Here is a 19,612-nt window from a genome sequence, read left to right as displayed (position 1 = left end):
AAGCTCCCTGCTAGAGCAGGGGGACATGCCCCAAAGGAACTGAGGCTGGCGGAGAGGGCCCATACAGCAGCAGGGGAGGAGGGCATGGAGGAAGGTGCAGCAGAGAGGAGCTGTTACAGACTGATCACAACCCCCATTCCACATCCCTCTGGGCAGCTCTGGGGAGGAGGGGAAAGCAGAGGAGTCAGGAACGAGGGAGTGACGTTGAGCCTGGGATAAAGGAAGGGTAGGGGAAAGGTGATTTTTACTGTTTCCCACCATCCAACTCTATTTTAACAGACAATAAATTAAATTCTTTTTCCTCAAGCTGAGTCTGTTTTGCCTATGACTGTTATTAGCAAGTGATCTCCCCGTCTTTTTCTCAACCCCTGGGCTTTTTCGTCTTATTTTCTCCCCCTCTTCTGTTGAGAAGGGGGAGTGGGAACACAGCTGGATGAGGATCTGGCAGCCAGTCAACCCACTACAGGGGATTTTGATTAAGTAGAGCAATACAGTGATATACTGAAATCACAACACAAGCATAACATAGCAATTGCAATACACTATCGAATCAATACAAACATGATTGCTGTTACCGGTCTCTATACACTTACCATCAGGACACTGGGAAGAAGTACCGCCAGGAATACGTGGGCTGAAGCCAGCTCAAGCCCTTTGCTCTTGAGTTTATCAGTACTCACCCAGTTTCTGCACTTTATGTTCAGCTAAGCCACATGCACACTCCCCTCCTCTCCCCCATGCTGGTCTGGCTACCTCAGGAAGACATTATCTCAGGGAACCAGATGACTCACTGGTGCAGCTGCTTTATCTAAAACCAAGGTTACCCTCCAGTCTCCCTAGTGTTGAGATAAGTTAAGCTTTCTTTAAGATACATTTCTCCCTGAGATCATTGTTTTTCTGTAGTTCATCTATGAACTCTCCTCCACTGCAGGGGTGTGCTGATCAGTCATATCCCCATGCCCTGGAGTCCTCTTGATTCAGCGGCTTCCATCAGATTCTTAGCAGTAACAAACTTAAAGTTGTAATAACTCAGTCTGATGTATGAATCAGTGATTAACAAAGAATAATTTTTAAAAACCCTACATCACGGTTTCTCAAATGAAAGTATTATACCAACCTGTTTTGTCTGAGGTACACTTTTCCAATTCCATAGTATGCCAAACAACCAAATCTTTCTTCCTGGTACTGTTCAATTATTTTCTTAAACTGGTCTTCAGCCTTTGTCAATGCCTTCAAAGTAAATTTAAGACAAAAATATGTGGCACTTTGCCAGAAGCTTTTGACTTTTCCTCTCCTTTTCTTGCTCCAGTAGAGTGGGTCAGTATGCCCTATTCTTTGATCACTTCTGAACCGTAAAGGGAATTAAGCAACTCTTATGATCACACACAAAGGCTTCCCTTTTTATAAAAATGGCAACTTACTCAGTAAATAAGGGCTCCCTCTGAAATAATGAAACTAAATGATTGATCTCACTGAGCTACAACCACCCAGACATTTTAAAATTCATTGGAAGACACTGAACAGTTTTAAAACTGCAGAAAAAACAAATAAAAAACCAAACCCCAAACAACCCACACTTTCGTTTTGGTGTTTTCGAAAACCAAAAGCTTCTCTTTCTTTTGTTTTGAAAGAAGAATGTTTACATCAAAACCACTAATGTATAAATACATTACAACAAAGTAGAAGAAAAATAATTGACTATACTTCATTAATATTTAGGAATCTCATTTGAAAACTTAAATTTTATTTGGTTGCTTAATTTATCAAAAACCATTAAAGATCTAGTCTTAGATATTAAAATGTATTATTCTAAAATCTAAAGTTTTCCTTCCCCACTCATTTTATGTCTCTTAAGAAGAGACAAAAATAAATGGCCAACTACCTGAACTAGAATTTTGAATAAAAGCAATGTAGCGGCTTAATGTCATACCTCAGGTTGTCCTATTCCAAGAAGAGCAGTGGCATGTCCATAGATGATTACAACATAATTAATAATATGAAGATTCAGTTGCTGCAAATAGAGCCAAATTATAGTAGTAACACCCACAAAAACACTTTTCTGGTAGCTAGAACATTACTGTATATTGTGAATTGAAGATCTTCACTGCAACAGAGCTAGAAAACTCTTTTCTCATCATTCTTATCATAGCCTCTAACCAGATTTATGTTACAACTAACATAAAAAGTAAAGGTTAACTACAGCTTTACTGCTGGTCATTTGGTACCCCTATGCATTTCGAAGTGATACATCCTGAAATGGCTGCTCTTAGAAAAGCTGTAACTACAGGTCTTACTATGTTGACTTCATGAAGTCCAGTGTGTCTTTGCTACGTTTCATGTTCAGAACTGAGCAGATTTTTTTCTTCTTTTAAATAAAAAACACCACCTTTTCTCAACCTTTTTCTTCCTAATAAACTAGGTCAAAATTCCAGATGGATCGGTGCACTACTTCCTCGGACAGGCTTACTTGTTGGCATTGCAATAGCCCTTACTAAAATGAGAGCTTGAAACACAGCAACACATGTGCACACACATTGTCACACAAAAAGAAATCCAGAAGAACAAATGATTCAATAACTGATTGGCTAGAGATATATATACACAAAATTTCACAGTATTTGCTGTCAAAGAGTTACCTGACCTGAGAATGTAAATTCTTTTTACCCTACCTTGTTAAGAATAAAGGTTAAGCTGACAATGGACAAATAAGATATTTGGTAAGAGCATCTTGGTTTGTTCTTATAAGAATATTATTTTGCTAAGTATTTTTCAGATTGCATCTAGAAATGCACGTGTATGCTGAACATTACAGAAATACATCCTACGCTACTACTGGGTTTTTTATCCTGTTCTCATTTGTAAGCTCCTTGACATACTTATCAGTGAAACACCTGGCATTGTAATCAACATCACCGGCAACAACACAGTAATAATGACTATTTTGGTGGAAGGAAAGAACGAAATACTGCAATGAAAGCATAACCTTCAATTACTTTGATAAACTAGGTTATTTTTCTAAGCTTACCTTTAATTCTGAAGGATTTAGAATGCTCAACAATTGCGAAAAGGCTCGTTCAGCACTGTGACATCGCTGGTCCATCAAGGCTGTATAACCGTCACAAACAAGGGATTTAACATCTTCTGGCAACATAGCTAAATCCACCTAAAATATTTAGGAAAACAGTAAGTCCAAGAGAAAAAAGTATTTTCCTTTGGGGTTTGTGCTTTGTGGGTTTTTTTAAAGCAAGCAAGCTATTTGCTAAAATACTTACCCAACAGACAACTGTTAATATTGTGTAATTCCTGGAGTTTTATCACAACTTCACTTTTAAAGCAGCAGATCAGGTACATTTTTATAAAGCTGTTTTAAATTCAACTTCTAAAAACTTAAGATTTTCATGGACCTACTGCTGCTAATCTCTTAAAAATCTAGGCTTTGTTCTAAGGCTATACCCTTTTCTCTCCAGAAAGTTTCAAGTATAGTTCAAGCATCATTTTAATCCTTCTGACATATGAAAAAATCGCCAAACCCAGACCTACGCTCTTCCTCACTTGTACATTATTTTGTGTACAAACATTTTTGACAAACCTGAGAACTATTCCCTTCTGTCTACACTTTCTCTCCATCTAGGTTAATAGTTAATGTTAGAAGGTTTCAGAATGCATTATGTTATTAGCCTTTCACTACAGATACTTCCTGAAGTCTGAGGGAATTTCCAGCAGTGAAACTGTAAATCAAGACAAGCAGTTGCAGAATTAAGAACTTCCATTCCCTTGATCTGTTGAAACACTAAAATAAAGTTAGCTTCAGGAGCAGATCACCGTGGCAGGGTAGAAGTAATCTGACTATTTAAGAAGCTCCTCCAACACCTAATCCTGCAATCATAAGTAAAAAGCAAGAGTAACGAGGAGGCCCACCTATGTATTTTAGGCCACTGCATCATTTCAGTATGAATTAAATTTTCAATATGAACAAAAAGCCTATGAAGTAGGATTACCTAACTGCTTTTTCCTCCCCTCTGTCCCATATGCCAGCATTTGAGCCTGGGATTCTAAAGACAGGGGCAGAGAAAAACTGAAAGAGTGGGAACATTTGCTGAGAATGGAACATAACTTTTGAGTTGCCCTATTTTTGTAACATTATTCCAATGGAGTACTTAACTGTATTCCTGTGAACTGAATTACACTTTTGACATACTAAATTTAATATATGTCCTGAATGTATTTTCCTAAGCATCTATGAATTTCATTTTTATTTTGTCTTCGTCCTGTCAACTGACTAAGAAGGACAAATATAAGAAAATACTCATGATCTAATAACAAACAAAAGTGGCAGGGACAGTGGAAACTACAATAGATAAAGAAAAGATCAAAATGCAAAAATGAGCTAACGAAAAACATGATTAAGACTTATTTTAATTTCCTAGAACTAATGCTACAAGTTAATGATGTCAGAGCACAGAGTTATAGAACAGGACAAGTTATATTAATTTAATGTTAAGCTAATAACACGTGAAGCTGATTAAGCCAACTAAAAATGTTACTTTCAATACTAATAATGCATTAGCCTTACAAAAACAGGTATTTTCAAGAAAATAAGGGCAGAACCTGCACCTTCTTCAGATTCCAGTTATGTCTTACAAAGTAATTAATCAGAATAGAGTTTCTGGTATCTGCTTCCCCAAATTAACAGAGAAGAAATGATTAATTATGTACGTCTCCATGATTTCATTCAAGAACTTTGGGATACTCATCATTCATTGCTCGTAAGGCCTGAGAAGGAGAATTCTCAATTTATAAATTTTATAGCATTTTCAACAGCTATTCCAACAAAATGTTCTATGATTATTTTCAAATATATATAATCAGACAGAGGAAAACATATTTAGTCAAAACTTTGGGAGAAGTATTATAAATCCCAGAATGATTTCCAGTGATTTTTGTCATTTTTCTTATGAATTAAGATACAAAGGAGCTACATTAGTAACTCATGGGTTTAGCGAAGTTATTTTATGACTATACTGAGTTTCGTTACACTAATTTCCAGTGTAAGGTCTTACAGGAGGGGAAGGAGAAGCAAAAAGACTACCAGCAACAAGACAGTATCAATCAGCGTAATCATATAATCTTTGTCTCCTGATAAAAGTAATGCTAAGCATGAAGTGTTAAATTCCTGAATGAACCAAGATTTTGAACAGTGGTACTAAAAGGTCGTTTGTACTCAAGGTTTTATGCTGATGAATTCCCAGTTACCTGTTGCACAGTACAGAAGAGTTTATCCTGTATGGCTTTAGACTCTATCTTCAAATCAAGGTGATCTCTACAAATAACATGACAATGGCATCATGAGTTTGTACATGTACTTTATATATAGTCTTACTTTCAAGAAACAGAAACTTCAGTGCTTTTATCAACCACATCACTTTTGGCTACATGCTAGAGATTATTATGGCACACTTGCACAATCAGGTAGCAAGTACTATAATACTATGAAGGATTATGATGCTATTCATATAGTTTGTATACTTCTGGCTCAGGAATCACCAGGGCTTCAGGGAAGTAGCAGTCTTCTCTATCATTTTATTTGCCTTCTTTTATCTTCACCTTATTCTCAGCTGAGTTGAGGGGCGGAACAGGTGACTAGAGAACTTCCCTACACCAAAGGCAGCAGTATAAGAAGGTGCTTAGGCTTCTTTCCCCTTTTCTACTCTTCTTAAGTGTAAGACCCTTTATCCTAGCACAACTACCACTTAAAATCAAACATATGTAGCAGCTACGCATGGTAGGGGCAGAGAAGAGAGAAACAGATCCGTTCTTCTCAGCTCTTCTTTTCCACTACTGCAGCAGAAACACCATGCAAACTATAGAACGTAGCCAGTACAATGAAGTGGTAAAGTATTGCTTAATACTCTAAATCCTCAATGCTAAGATTGCTAGCCAAGGCTTAATACTTCTGTATAGTCTTTTGCTAATACACATGCAGTTCTGTCCCACGTTCAAAGGCATCAAATGCTCATCTGAGATAAATTCTTTGCAGTGTCAGAGGATGCCCTAGATTTTTAGAAGCAAACCCGCTAATTACAGAGATGGAGGCAAGATTGTAACTGATCATGCATCTCACTTCTTGAGATACATCATGTTTTTTGTAGGTCTAACAAACTTTGCCTTGAGAGAAGCAATTGTGTAGATGGTTTAGTTACATTAAAGAGGATTTGTTCCCATTGTGAATTCTAATGTTTCCCTCCTCTCTTCAAGGGGAAGGATAAAGAAGTCAACAACAACCCAGTTAAATAACATAAATAACCTCTCTTATGACTAAGTTTCAAATATCCTAGCTACAACGGTATTCAAAACAGAGTTGGGGGAGGAAGTATTGTAAATAGAGATTAAAAGATGGTAGGTTTTGTGGTCATACTTTGATGAGGACTGGGGACAATCCAGTTCAGCTCCCAGGTTTCCTAAAGGTTTAGACTCTTCTACATGAGAAATCTGCCTCAAAAAATTAGCACTTCATGAAAACTTTTCTATTTCAATGTAAACAGCTTATTTTGCTGTACCCCTCATCTGTTTTTAATCATCCTAAACATAACTAAAAACACTAGCTGAAACATACAAGCAAGAAAGTACAGTCAGCTTAATTTGTCATATTTCACAGCTAAAGTTAAACACTGAAAGCTTCCATTTCTACATGTCCTTATGTAGTAAGTCATCATTTGCTTCAGTCATCTTACAAATAAGTCAGCAGTAACAGTTCTTTACTCCTTAACTATCTACTAGATGAGGAAATACATTGGCATATGGAATGACCCATAAATGCAGCGATTTCCTCCAACCTGTCTGGAGCATGTTGACCCCAATATCACTGGAAATAATTATTTATTTTGTTAAAATCTGTTTTAAACATTGTAACAGATGGAAGCAAAACTTTTTGCCCATAAAATCTATAGTACTTTTTATTTCAACTAATTTAATTTTGGCCTCAAACCGTCAAACGTTCATTTACATTCAGCATGTTCTACAGGAAGTATTAAGGTACTTAAAATTATATATGCTTCTGTTTTAAGCAAAAATTCCAATCTACGAACGATTAACAGGACTCTTAAGCCAAAGTTCTTTTCTAGTATTCAGTTCTGAGACTGACTTACAATGCTTTCCTTGCAGTCAAAGTTCTTCTTCCTAGTAAATGTATGAAGTGTCTCAGAGAAGTGTTAAAATTATTTGGTACACTGAGTAGAACTAGTACAAAGGGGCCTTAAAGATAAGACAGAGCCTGAGTTATGTCGCGGTGTAAGTCTGAATGTAACAACTGGAACAAGATTCCTATTATCTTTTGTTGTAAAGGAAGCACTTTTTTGTTACAGCTATACTATGTGACTTACTTTGGGGCAAAAACTTCTGAACAGCAGTTATTAAAATTATGCCTTCACTTACTAAAATTCAACTGAGTGTTGGAAAATATTTAGTTTTCAAGTAATAACTCAGGCTTTTCATGAAAACGGGAATTTTGTGAACTTTAATCAGCTATCTTAACATGAACTATACCCTGAAGAGTATGTAAACAATGTTCACAAATCAATTAGTAAAGAGCAGGCAGCAAGTCAAAGCTGCATTAACTCGTTTTTAAGTGCTACATAAAATAACTCAAAATAAATTAAAACATAAATAAAATTTCTTACCTTGTCTTTTCAGAGTCACCAGGACTGGATTTTGGCCTTCCTTTGTTTTGATGACTTTGGCCTGTAATGAGAAAAAGCATTTCAAACAAACTGATCATCACCTGTAACAGAAAAAAGTGGATTTAGAACTCACATTTTCTTTACAAATAATGAATCTTAAAACATTTACAATATGGAAAACTAACACAATCAAGGTTTTTCAGTAAGCCACCTCTGAGTGTTACAGTATGAATTCAGTATTATTTTTATTAAATAGTATAGGATTTTATTAACCCTATAAAGGGGAAAGGACACTTCAAATAAACAGAAAAATCTTAAAATCCTGTAGAATATGATCTGACTCTACAATACTGTAACAACCATTAAAGTGGACTCCAAGCAAAAGAAATCAGTATGAAAATTGTACAGGAGTCTGCCACTTCAAAAGTACACTGCTAAAGGAATTAAGTTCAACCCATGTTAATCTCAGAAATGTAAATGTATGAGTTGGATTGATATAAATTACAAAATAAAAATGTTTGATGATGTGGAAATACTATCACAAAGACAAGAAAAAATCTATCATGTGATACTGATTCATTTCTAACTCCAAAAAACTTGACTAATGCACTTTATAACTGCAGAGAACTAACACTGTCATTGGTTAGTTACAGGGCTCTACAAGCCAAGTAAATAAATTCATTAGTAATAAAGAAGAAGAAAACATGTTTTAATACTGTATTGTGATTGGTCAAAACCAGGAAGTATGCCATTAACTGCAAAATAATCTCTCAACCATTTTCTGTGCAATTAAAATATAACATTGGCATCTGAATGCGCACGTGCATACTCATGACTAAGTCAAGAAATTTTTGACTACCAAGAATTGTAAAGTTCAAACTTCACAAGGTATTAATGACTAGAACAGCAAGAGTGACAAAATCCAGTATGGAAGAGCTGCCTTCTAGTAACCAGACAACTAGAAAAACAAGGAAAAAACAACATTTCTGAAATGGTAAGGAACAAACAAGCAGCTGGCACATTCAGTTATAGTGCTGCTGAGCATCACATCACAGATGTTCCTTATTACATACGGTAAACTGAAGGTGTGTGGAGCAGCAGATATTTTTTTTTTGCTAGTTAAACCTAATGGATTTTACAAGGCATACAGGAATGTCGCCTTCTGCCTTAGCTACCTGTTCCAAGAGGGGATAGCTCCAGCTATAAACTTCCAGAAGCAGTTTAGGGGGCAACTGTGGCTTCCTAATATTGGACACAATCACACAGACAACATACAGTCCAGCACCTGGATTCAAGGTGTTTGAGCACTGGAACCTAAACATAAGGTACAGCTACCTAAATCATCAAATACTGCTTGATTTATTATTATGCTTATGCTGAACTACCATAAAAGTTGAAAGAAAAAAGATATATTACATTTATATATATATAAATACTACATTTATGTATGTTTCATTAGCTATCTATGCTTTAAAATGTTTATTTTGTGATATTGAGAAGTATTTTATATAATTAGATACAAATTACTGAGGAAAAAATACAAAATCTACCCATTTGAGTAATCCCACTCAAGCCAGTGAGATATCTCGTGTACTCATTTCTCAAGGTAAATCATAGGCATACACATTTCGCACCTTGTGCCAGAAGTAGTTTTTCATTAAATATTACTTAATGACATTAAATTTAAATTGATCAGAACAAAAATCAAGTATCATGAAGACTGAACATGTTCAGAATTATCTCATGAACCATTTCTTGAAATTATCACAATGTGTCTGTTGAAACAGTTCACACACTTTAAAAACTCCGAAGTTACACTAATAATCATCACAAATTCCTCATAGGAGACACATTTAAGTGATGGAAAACAATAAACCTTTTGAAAGCCAGAAAACACTTCAAGCATATCATTATTTAATCATTTAGAGATACAGATATATTACTTTTTCTTCACTATATAGGTTCCTTTCCCTTAAGAAACCGATCTATCATTCAATACAAAATCTTATCGAAGATAAAGGAATACACTCCTTCCCGCTCACCATCAGAATAAAGAATTAATCAGCCCTATTTTTTCATTGAGTGATCTAATGCTAAAAGCCATTCAACAAAAATTATTTCTGAAAAATCTTCTACAGAAATGACTACTCACATATACCACCCAACTTTAAAGACACTGCTTTCAGATTTTTTTAAAAAATACTTTTAAATAAACAAGCAAATCTTGCTGAATTATAATTAAAACACTTAAAGAGATACATTAATTCAACAGCAAACATTATTAACTTACCCCACAAACATTTTAAAATATTAGTAGAAGTAGTATTGCTTTTGCTAGACATTCTTGTTAGGAGTGAACAAAGATATTTAACAGAAACGTACACATGCTCAAAAAAACAGTACATGCAGACAAAAACTGAAATTAAAAAAGACAGTAACTTTAAGATAAGATATAGTGGCATAAAGTTACTTTACATGAAATCTCCTGCAAGTCTTAAGCCTTTCAGTGAACAAAGGCTAAGAACAAGCTATTCCTCCCCACCCACAGCAAACTTGTATCAGCTAGCCATTCAGAGTGTAACTCCTCCTTTCAAATCACAGCCAAATCAAATATTTTCTTCTACATCAGTACCGACATAATAAGTTTGAGGGGGGGAGAAGGAGGAAGGAAGAACAAAAAAAACTCTCATGGAATCAGCATGGGCTTTTTTGAAATTACTACATCCAACGCAACATTTCACAGTCCTATGATCTCTAGCCTAGAAGAATTTTCAGTGCTGCCCAACACTCAGCCTTTCATTATCTCTCTTCCCTCCTCAACCTCGCTAAAAATCAGCGATCCTTCTGACACCCTGCCCCTTCACAGCAGTACAGACTGCTGGCACCCTGCCCCCTAACCAACAAGGGCAGCATCCTGCCCACGTTATTCATGTAAAGTACGATTCTCTCAAATCCCATGATTATCAGTGCAGCCAAGGGGCAGAACGACTCTCACCCTCATTCAAAAGGTATTTGTATGATTTGGTCTTGCCGCCAGGCGACCTGCACACCAAGTGTCCCTGGCAGCCCGCTGGAGCCAGAGCATCACGAATAGTCAGTCCTGTGTTTGCTATTGGTGATTGGGTGGGTCGCCTTGTGGACACATTGGTCCTCATGTCTTCCACTGCCTCAATAAAGCTTTGTTTTATAAGGTGTCGTCAGACTCCATTACTATTTGAACCACACCTTCTTGCTCAGTAAAACGTTTTGATTCACTTAGTTGTCACTTGCTTCAAACTCATTCAAAATTTCTGTGGCCTCCATGCATTTCATTTTGCTCCTTCACACAAATCTACACATAGTTCCTCAAACCTGCTTTGTCTTCTTCCAGAGCTTGATTTCCCCTTTCTAAAACCTTTCTCTGATTTGTGGTTTCTGCATTAAGTTCCTTCAACACTTCTTTTCTTTTTTTACCTACCACATAACATCTTTACAACAAATCGGTCTTGACTTTTTTTGCAGCCTTACCCACATTTTCCACCTCTCAATAAATCCTTTAATTCTTCAAGATGCTCACTTATGTCCAAAGTCCACCAGAGCAAGATCACATCTCCTACTGCTCATTTTAAAATACTATTTTGTAATACATGTTCACTGGTTTCCTAAAATCAAATTTTGAAGTGCTCTGCACTCTGGCACCTATCCAGCCAAGTATTAAGTATGCAGAGCCCAAGGCACCTGGGCACCAAGGACTTCAGACCGTTGCGCTGTCAGGACTAGCAGGGCCCACAGGCCTTGGAGGTCACAACTTTAGAATACAAAGTGAGCATGCAGCTGGTCCATATTCAGTAGGAGTACTCTATACAAAAGTTATAAATAAGAAAAATTTCTGAATGTCAGGGAAATAGCTTATGCTTTCTTGATTACAGCAGATTTAGCTGTAAATGATAAAAAAAAAAAAAATCAAGCAAAACTGAAGAAAAGATTTCACTTTGAATATCAGAACTGCTTGCACTTTCACCAGAGAAAAGTAACTCTGGCACTGTGAAAGTTTTGGGAGCGGAAGTTCTTCCTATGAAAAAAATGGTTCTTTATCAATTAAAAAAAAGGGACAATCATACCAACTTATACCTCTTAAGTTTTAGCTAAAAATCCACTCTGACAAATATTTTGTGGCCTCCTTCTCTAACTGCAGTATTATTTTCTTAAGGATCTACAAGGAGCTTTTAGTAATCACAAATGATTTGTGAATATTGAAACTACCCACAGATTTCTCCAAGTTTAGATCCCGTACCTGTCTCAGAAGGAGGGAAAGCATTTTTAGCATGTGACTCAGCGTTCTACTTTTTAGTTCCAGTTTCAATTTTGAATTCATGTAGATTGAAACTACAAAAGCACGAAGGAAGTAAGACAAACGCAGGAGAGAAAAAGTCTCTAAGTAACTGCATGTTAACAGGACAAGAATTGAAACATGATAGCTTACTCTTAAGAATGACACTAAATACACTTTTGTTTATTAATAATGGCAACAGCAAGGGAAGAACTGACTTGGACTTGACAAATAGCAAAAATGAACTCACTTGGTGAAAACTCCAGAGACCAGCCTTTGCTTTCTGTTCTTTGGATGTCAGTCACCTAATGACAAGTACATTAGTTCGGTTTTACACAGATAACAACAACAACAACAAAAAAACCAAACCAAAACAAAAAGGTATCACTTACTAAATTTAAACAAAGAAAAAAACCTAACCCACTAACATTTAAACATCGAAATCACAATGACACTACAGTATATTATGTCCCCAATCAATACTTAAAGAAAAACTATTTCATTACTCAAAGTGCATTTGTACACTTACACTTTTTTCCCCTCCAAATTCACATCAATTTACATTATCTACTAGCCTGACAAATACTAACCTTTTTCACAGTAATATTCACCCCAAAGGAAAATAAATTTACACACATACATTACGAAGATTTTTGTAGTATAAAGCAGATGAGAAGTTTTATGTAAGGCAGTCAATCTTCAGGCACTTCTTGTGCGTTCTGTAAATCACTTTCTTTTTCAACAAGTTCTAACGTTCATTTCCTTCCCTTTGTCCCTTGTACATTGGTTTCATTTTCCCCGCTAACAAGTAATCTCTTTTTTGCTGCCCCACCCTCCGAAACCTGAAAGGGTTTTTTCACGTGTGCTAAATTGGTTTGACCTTACTAGTAGATTCACATTATTTATCATCTCACTTTCCATATTATATAGCTTATTTATAACATACTTTATAGGGTAAATTATAACAAACAATTTATTGGTTACTTTACAATAAATGGTGAAGACAATCAGAAAGAGGCACAAATGCTTCTTTAAATTACAAATTAGTGTGAAAGAGAAGAACTGTCTGTAAGCACACTGGAGGTTGATAATTAAATTCTTAATTCCACGCTGTTACAGCAGGACTGTCACAGTCTGCATTCATCTAGCAAAGCAAACCACTCAGGAAAATTTATGTACAAGAATGGTTTACAGGCTCCCCGTGATACTGGCCATGAGCCAGGCACCATGACAGCAACAGCTGGGAAATTCCACTGACGTTCAGTAGCAAAACCCACCTAAAACAAGGCAAGCACCAACAAAATCACCCAACTTCCCACCTTTTTTTGGCAGTGTGTTTTTTAAGGAGTAAAAACACATGTAGTGTTTTTGGCTGGGATAAAGGTAAAGCTCCTCACAGCAGCTTGTATGGTGCTGTGTTTCAGCTCTGCGATTACAACGGTGTTTGTAACACAGGGACATTTTAGGTACTGCTGAGCTGTGCTTGCACAGCATCAAGGCCTTTTGTTTCACATGCCACCCTGCCGGCGAGTAGGCTACGAGCAGCATGAGAATCTGGGAGGGGACACAGCCAGGACAGCTGACCCCAACTGACCAAAGGGGTGTCCCACACCACAGGCAATGTGCACAGCAATAAAAGCTGGGGGGGGAGGAGAAAAGGAAGGAAGTTCTGAGTTACAGCATCTGTCTTCACAAGTAACTATTATGCATGACAAAGCTTTGCTTTCCAGAACATTGCTAAACATCTGCCTGGAAGCAGTGAAATAATTCCTTATTTTGCTTTGCTTGCATGTGTAGCTTTTCTTTGCCTGTTAAACTGTCTTTATCTCAACAGACAAGTTTTCTCACTTTTATACTCGATACTTTTTCTACCCAACAAGTAGCTGTATGGGGGTGTGCTGCCTACCACGGTTACACCATGACAACACAGCATGCCATTGCACTTTTAACAGCAAAATAACCTTCTAAAAGGCAAAATTAGAGGCTTTTTTAGTGGATTTCTTTGGTGATCCTCACTAACATGTATCCTTAGTTTAATTATTTTTCAGGAACAAAAGTCAATCATGAACATAGAACAAAGTTTACTCTATTAAGCTTCTGTGATGGATGCATTTGACTCCATCAAACTAGTGGTAGTCTGGTTCAGGCTCTAAAGTAAGTAAAGGCCTAGGCTGTGACAAGGCCATGAACTTCTCTAGCTTCAACCTGTTCTCTGAAAACCCGGCCTGGGACAGGGTGGCATGACAAGCTTTGATGTATATGAGCTTGGAAACTGCAACACTGATCATGCAATTAACACATAAATAGCAAATGGTTCTTCCAAAACTAATTTGGTCAAGGAACAAAGTAAGTTGTGCGTACAAGGAGTCTCATGCTTACCTCTTCCATCTTATATAATTTGACTAAACAAATATGACAGCCTGAATGAACTTTTTTTGAGCTCTCCCTCCTAAGTAGCTGGTAGTATGGCGGTGATCTCCCCTTGAGCTGGGACACTGCTCAAGGTTACTCCTCAAGGTTGAGAGACCCTTTACCCACTGCAGATCTTTGTATGGTCACTATTGTACATAACCTTGTATCACAGGGCATTAAGATTTTACACTGGCAACTGATTCGTTATTATATGCTCTGTGCAGTAGAGTAATAGATTGAACTTTGCCATCAGACTTTGTTAAGCCTCACTTCTACATCATCTTACTTCACTAAAACCACTTTTGCTGCTATCTTTGGCAGTGGTTCTTTAAGTTAATGAAAATAGCCTAGTAGAAAAATTGTGCTTATGAACAGTCTTTGCAATTGAAAGAACCTAAAGAATTAAAGAGCTACTAAAATAACACAAGTTCATCTTGCATTTTAGCACTATACTACACTTCTTTCAAATACACAAGCCAAGCACATTTGAGAACCACAAAACCCTAGTTTTAAATACAATCTAGATAAATACACCATTTAACTAGCATTTTTCCCATATAAAAGAAACCTGTTTACAGAGCATGAAAATAATGGTCTATAACCATACAAATATCTTAACATCACAATATCGGTGCAAAACAATGCTCCAGTATAGCAAAAGACCTGTATATTAGTTAACTTTGGCTAAAGAATCTGAAAGACTGAAGAATCTTTACTGAACTCCATTACACCAGTACACATTAACTGAATCCTCTCCTAAAGCCAAAGGGAAGGCCACATCTGACATTAACATTATGGTTTTATATTATATATATATATAACACATATAACACATTAACAGGCAGGACTGGACAGTCAATTAAACCAGACGTGTCTTCAGTCTCACTTTCTATAAGCCTGAAGAGACTCCTCTCCTCCTCATAGCATACAGCCCCCATCTTCTCATTCAAGCAACCACCTCCCACCTCCTTTCAACCCAGAGTTCTGAACATAGATTTGGTAGTTCAGTATTACATAAAAAGTGCAATTGGCTGAGAAAGTCCACAAACATTAAAACACACTGGCTGCAAAAATTCAGCCACACCAGTAAATAACACATTCCAGAACAATAAAAACCAACACACTGTTAGTCTTGTAATGCCAGCTGTAGTGTAACTTACCCTGGTATCATGGTATTGATGACAGTGATGATCTTTAGGATCTGACTGTGTTCTCTTTCTGTCTTTTTCTATTTCTTTTTGTTCTTGAGAGATTGTTAAATGAGATTCTGAAGAACTGCAGTCTCTGACATGTAAAAAGAGAGAACTCTAGTTCTTCCAATGTTGATGTCTTTTCCCCATATTTAAGACATGTACCATACATGTATCATGGGAAAAAATAAAAGACAAATACAAGAAGTCTACCCCTCACAAAAGTGTAACAGCATAATCATATTTAAAGGGTTTCATCAAACAGCCATTTTTTTTATACCTTCAAATTGCACATCCAAAGGTATACAAAAATTTAACAAAAAAAACCCCTCTGTTTTCTATAAAAGGGACAGGAACTGAATTACTGCACATTTATTTTAAAAAAGTAATAATGGTAATTAATGAAAAAAAAAAAATCAATCTTGCTGCAGGCCATATTTTATTAGTGCAATATAGAAGGGAAACAAATTTAAGCTCCTCCAGAATTTTCTGGTTTACAAAAAGCTGTTTAGTAGTTTACTTAGTGTACTGTTTCTGAGTATCAGTTATCACATCACTACAAGCAGGCCAATAATAATCAAAAAGATCTTTCAAGAAAATGTTTAACATGAAAGTTACAGCATATATTGTAACTTAGCTGAATTTGTGAACATGGATTCTTTCTTACTCTGTGCTTTCGCCTTGCCGAAAGAGAACAGATGTGGCAAAAGCACAGAACAGATGTAGCAAAACCAAGTTCTTACAAATTAGGATATGCATTCTTTTTTACCATTGTGGGTGGAAGTTTATTAAATAATGATTGATTACAACTTATGAAAAAGTCTTTGACCATGTATTTAACCAGGAATTGTTTAACTTGGATAGTGAGCTCAAGGACAACTCTAAATTGCATTTAATAAATTTGACAGGTGGTGCTTGTTCTGGGCCCCCTGAACAGGCAGGATGTGAGCAGGACCATCCAGACAATAAATAATGCATGCAGCTGTGTCATGACAGTTAACTCGACCACACTTGGATGCGTGGCCAACATCCCTGGCGTGTGTGGCCCTTATGAATCATGAGATAGTGTACGCCTACACTTGGCACAAACTTAAAAGCTTGCATACGCTAGTTACATAAGCTAGTTTTGTTTTCACTGGATATTAAGGCAGGCAAGCTCCAGGACTAGGCCAGAAGCCTCACCTACAAGTGGATGCACCGCGTAGAAGCTTCCCAGCTACCAAAAGATTCCTGACACTGGCTGTAATGGGGCTTCCCAGCAGAAGTGTGGGCCTGGATGATGTTATTAAGGTGGTAATTGGTGATGTATCCTTTTCTTAATCACTGTAACACTTTGCAGTAATGATACGACGCATTGCTTATATCTTTTATCATATTGTGCATTTCCTTTCATCATACCGCATGCTATTCTCCTTTATTATACTGTAACATAATAAAACTACATTTCTTTTTACATTTGATTTGGTCCATTTTTGCTTGGTATCCAGTCAGTCAGCAAAACACACTGCCAAAACGAATTGCTCGCATACATTTCCTCGTATCAGCTTAATCTCCTAGTAAACTTTATATAGCAAAGTTAACACAAAAAAAGTGGGTGTGACTGCACTGATTTGCAGGCACCAAATTTCCTCAACAGTAAAGTACTTCAAATTGGGAGGAAAAAAACCATGAAAACCTAACTGTTTTCTGTTATTCCCAACATGGATAAAACTTAGGCCTGAGCGAAATTGCTTGGACATGGAACATGTCTCAAGATAGCTTATTTAGTTCCTAAAACTCCTCTTTACTCCTAGGCTGCACTCTGGGTAGCAGTTCTGGTAAGTTTATTCCTTCCGCTTCTATTTACTGATAGACAACAAAATTCAAGCAGTATCTATGCTATGTATTACTGAAATCTTATACAAAGCATTGCTAATTTCAAAAAAACAAACCTGACAGTTGCTTACTTTTTCTCAAGAAGTGACTTCTTTGGTTTCTGTTTGTGTTGTTTAATACCTATAGAAAATTAGGAAGGGGGGGGAAGGGGGGAAAGAGAGAAAAAAAAAAAAGAGGCATTAGCTACTTTCATAGGAAAGTTACCAATGAGGGAATTTTGCTATATTCAATGTAGATCTTGAAATCAGAAAAAGTTACCATTTATTTCTTCTAATGTCTTCTTCAACTTGTAATTTTGTTGAATAAGATCCTTAAGTCCACCAGGAATATTCTTGCATAGTTCCTGAGCTCTCTCATTAGCTTCCAAAGCCAGTTCATGTTCCCCCAGTAATGACAGCGCCTTACAGAAATGGTAATGACCCTACACAGATGCAAGTTTGAATTTCAAGCATTCATTCACACAAAGAACAAAACAATTTATATCCGAAACAGATGCAGTAGACAATATAAAGTAAAATTTTACATACTCAAAAGTTTTATCTACTCCACCTGCTTCAGGTCAAATGATGAATAATCAGTTTTCAACTACTTGGCACACAAACAGAAAGATAATTCACTGGCAGTAGAATCTAACCTCTGGCTTTGAAAAAGTGTGTTTTTTTCTCCTAATCTCAACTACTAATTTGCAGTTTTGTAACTATCCCTAATTTATTCTTCTTTAGGTGAAGAATATTGGGAAATACACGTTGGTCATTAATCAGGATTTTTTTTTTTATAGTAAGGACTATGTACGTTCTATTTAAAGCATTACAATAACATAGCTACTCACAACAACGTAATAAATGTTTTCTTCTGTCTTTACACATGAAGAACACCATGTAACTGAAACAGAGCAAGGTCTTTAAAAAGTTAGTTAGGATGAGTTTGGTACAATGCTCTGGGTGATGCTCTGTGTTGAGAAAGGAATGGACTCTGAATAATAAGAAAAGGTTCCACTGACAATGTTAAAGTAAAGAAATGGACTCTGAATAATTAGAAAAGATAAGGTCGGGACCTGAACGAGATAAGGAGACCATGAGACTTAGAAGCATGTCAAAATAATGTTTCTAATACACAAATACAAACAAACCATGCGTTAGGTTTACAGTTAGACCCAATGATCTTAAAGATCTTTTCCAACTTAGATGATTCCATTCTAGTTGGCTGACAGAAGCAGAATTCTTAGACTACCAGGTACAGTGTTCATTTTACTGTTACAGGGCTAAAACGCAGACAAGAATGTCACATCCACCTGGGTCAAAGCTGTAATTAAGATCTGCATTCTTGTGTTGGTTTGCAGTACCAACAAAAGACAATTTTGAAATGTATATGAAACTAACCTTTGGCCAATCATGCTTCAAAACAGTGGCTCTCTTTCCATCAGCAAGGGCTCTCCTTAGAGAAGGAAGGGAAAAAGAAGAGGTATTTACTATTTATAATTCAGAAAACTCTACAGACCAGACATACAAGGCACTATAAAAATATGAAGTGAATAAAAGAACAGTTCATTCACCTGTGTAAAGGTATGGTCGGATAATACTTCTTAGCTGAAACTTACCTGGATTAAGATGTTACAGTCTCAACTATTTCACCCATCAGATATTTATTTATAATACACTATTGTCACCACCAATAGCAGGCCATAAGCTTAGTACTGAGTCTGCAAAACCTCAGGACTGAGGCTTCTCAGTCTTGATCAGGGTGAACTGCAGTTTCACCTGCCTCAGTTTTTGTTTACTTTGTTTAACTGTGACAATAATTCTTCTAACTGACCAGGTGCCTATGGCTAATTTGTTCTACTTTTGTTCATCTTTGTGTGGTACAACCATAGATTTAAGTGAAGTAACTGCTTGTTACTGCCATCTATACAGAATGAGGTATTTATGACCCAAGAACGATGAGGTCTCATAAAGAAATACAAGCCAGATATGACAGCAGAGGCCTTGAAGGAGACACAGAACACAGCAAAAGAGTGCAGGCAGAAGAAGACAAAAGATGGGGCACCAGCTTGGGACTGGAGACCCCATGGCTATAAACAATTCACCAGCGATCAGTTAAAGACATGCCAAATCTGGACAAATATGACTAAGTGTAACAAAGAAAAAATACAT

The 19,612-nt window shown here is 36.6% G+C and overlaps 1 protein-coding gene across 10 annotated transcripts in view; it reads right to left on the bottom strand.

Moving 5' to 3' along the window:
• The window catches only part of TTC3 (tetratricopeptide repeat domain 3), a 68,321-nt gene that overhangs the window by 33,251 nt on the left and 15,458 nt on the right, over positions 1 to 19,612 (bottom strand). For 8 of the 10 annotated variants that reach the window (XR_005826552.1, XR_005826554.1, XR_005826553.1 and 5 more), the window contains 10 exons: positions 18,842 to 18,896; positions 17,721 to 17,883; positions 17,534 to 17,582; positions 15,558 to 15,681; positions 12,236 to 12,290; positions 7,677 to 7,737; positions 5,254 to 5,320; positions 3,026 to 3,163; positions 1,931 to 2,011; positions 1,118 to 1,230 (listed from right to left, as the gene is read on the bottom strand). Coding sequence is in view for 6 of the 10 variants with exons in the window: in XM_040585063.1 (XP_040440997.1) it covers positions 1,118 to 1,230; positions 1,931 to 2,011; positions 3,026 to 3,163; positions 5,254 to 5,320; positions 7,677 to 7,737; positions 12,236 to 12,290; positions 15,558 to 15,681; positions 17,534 to 17,582; positions 17,721 to 17,883; positions 18,842 to 18,896 (906 nt within the window). In the remaining 4 variants the exon portion in view is untranslated. Of the gene's footprint in view, positions 1 to 1,117; positions 1,231 to 1,930; positions 2,012 to 3,025; positions 3,164 to 5,253; positions 5,321 to 7,676; positions 7,738 to 12,235; positions 12,291 to 12,575; positions 12,769 to 15,557; positions 15,682 to 17,533; positions 17,583 to 17,720; positions 17,884 to 18,841; positions 18,897 to 19,612 lie in introns of those variants that run through there. The other 2 variants (XM_040585065.1, XM_040585066.1) reach the window with 2 other exon arrangements.

The sequence above is a fragment of the Falco naumanni genome, chromosome 2 (assembly GCF_017639655.2).
Source record: "Falco naumanni isolate bFalNau1 chromosome 2, bFalNau1.pat, whole genome shotgun sequence".
Taxonomy (NCBI): Eukaryota; Metazoa; Chordata; class Aves; order Falconiformes; family Falconidae; genus Falco; species Falco naumanni.
This window is presented reverse-complemented; position numbering and strand designations above follow the sequence as displayed.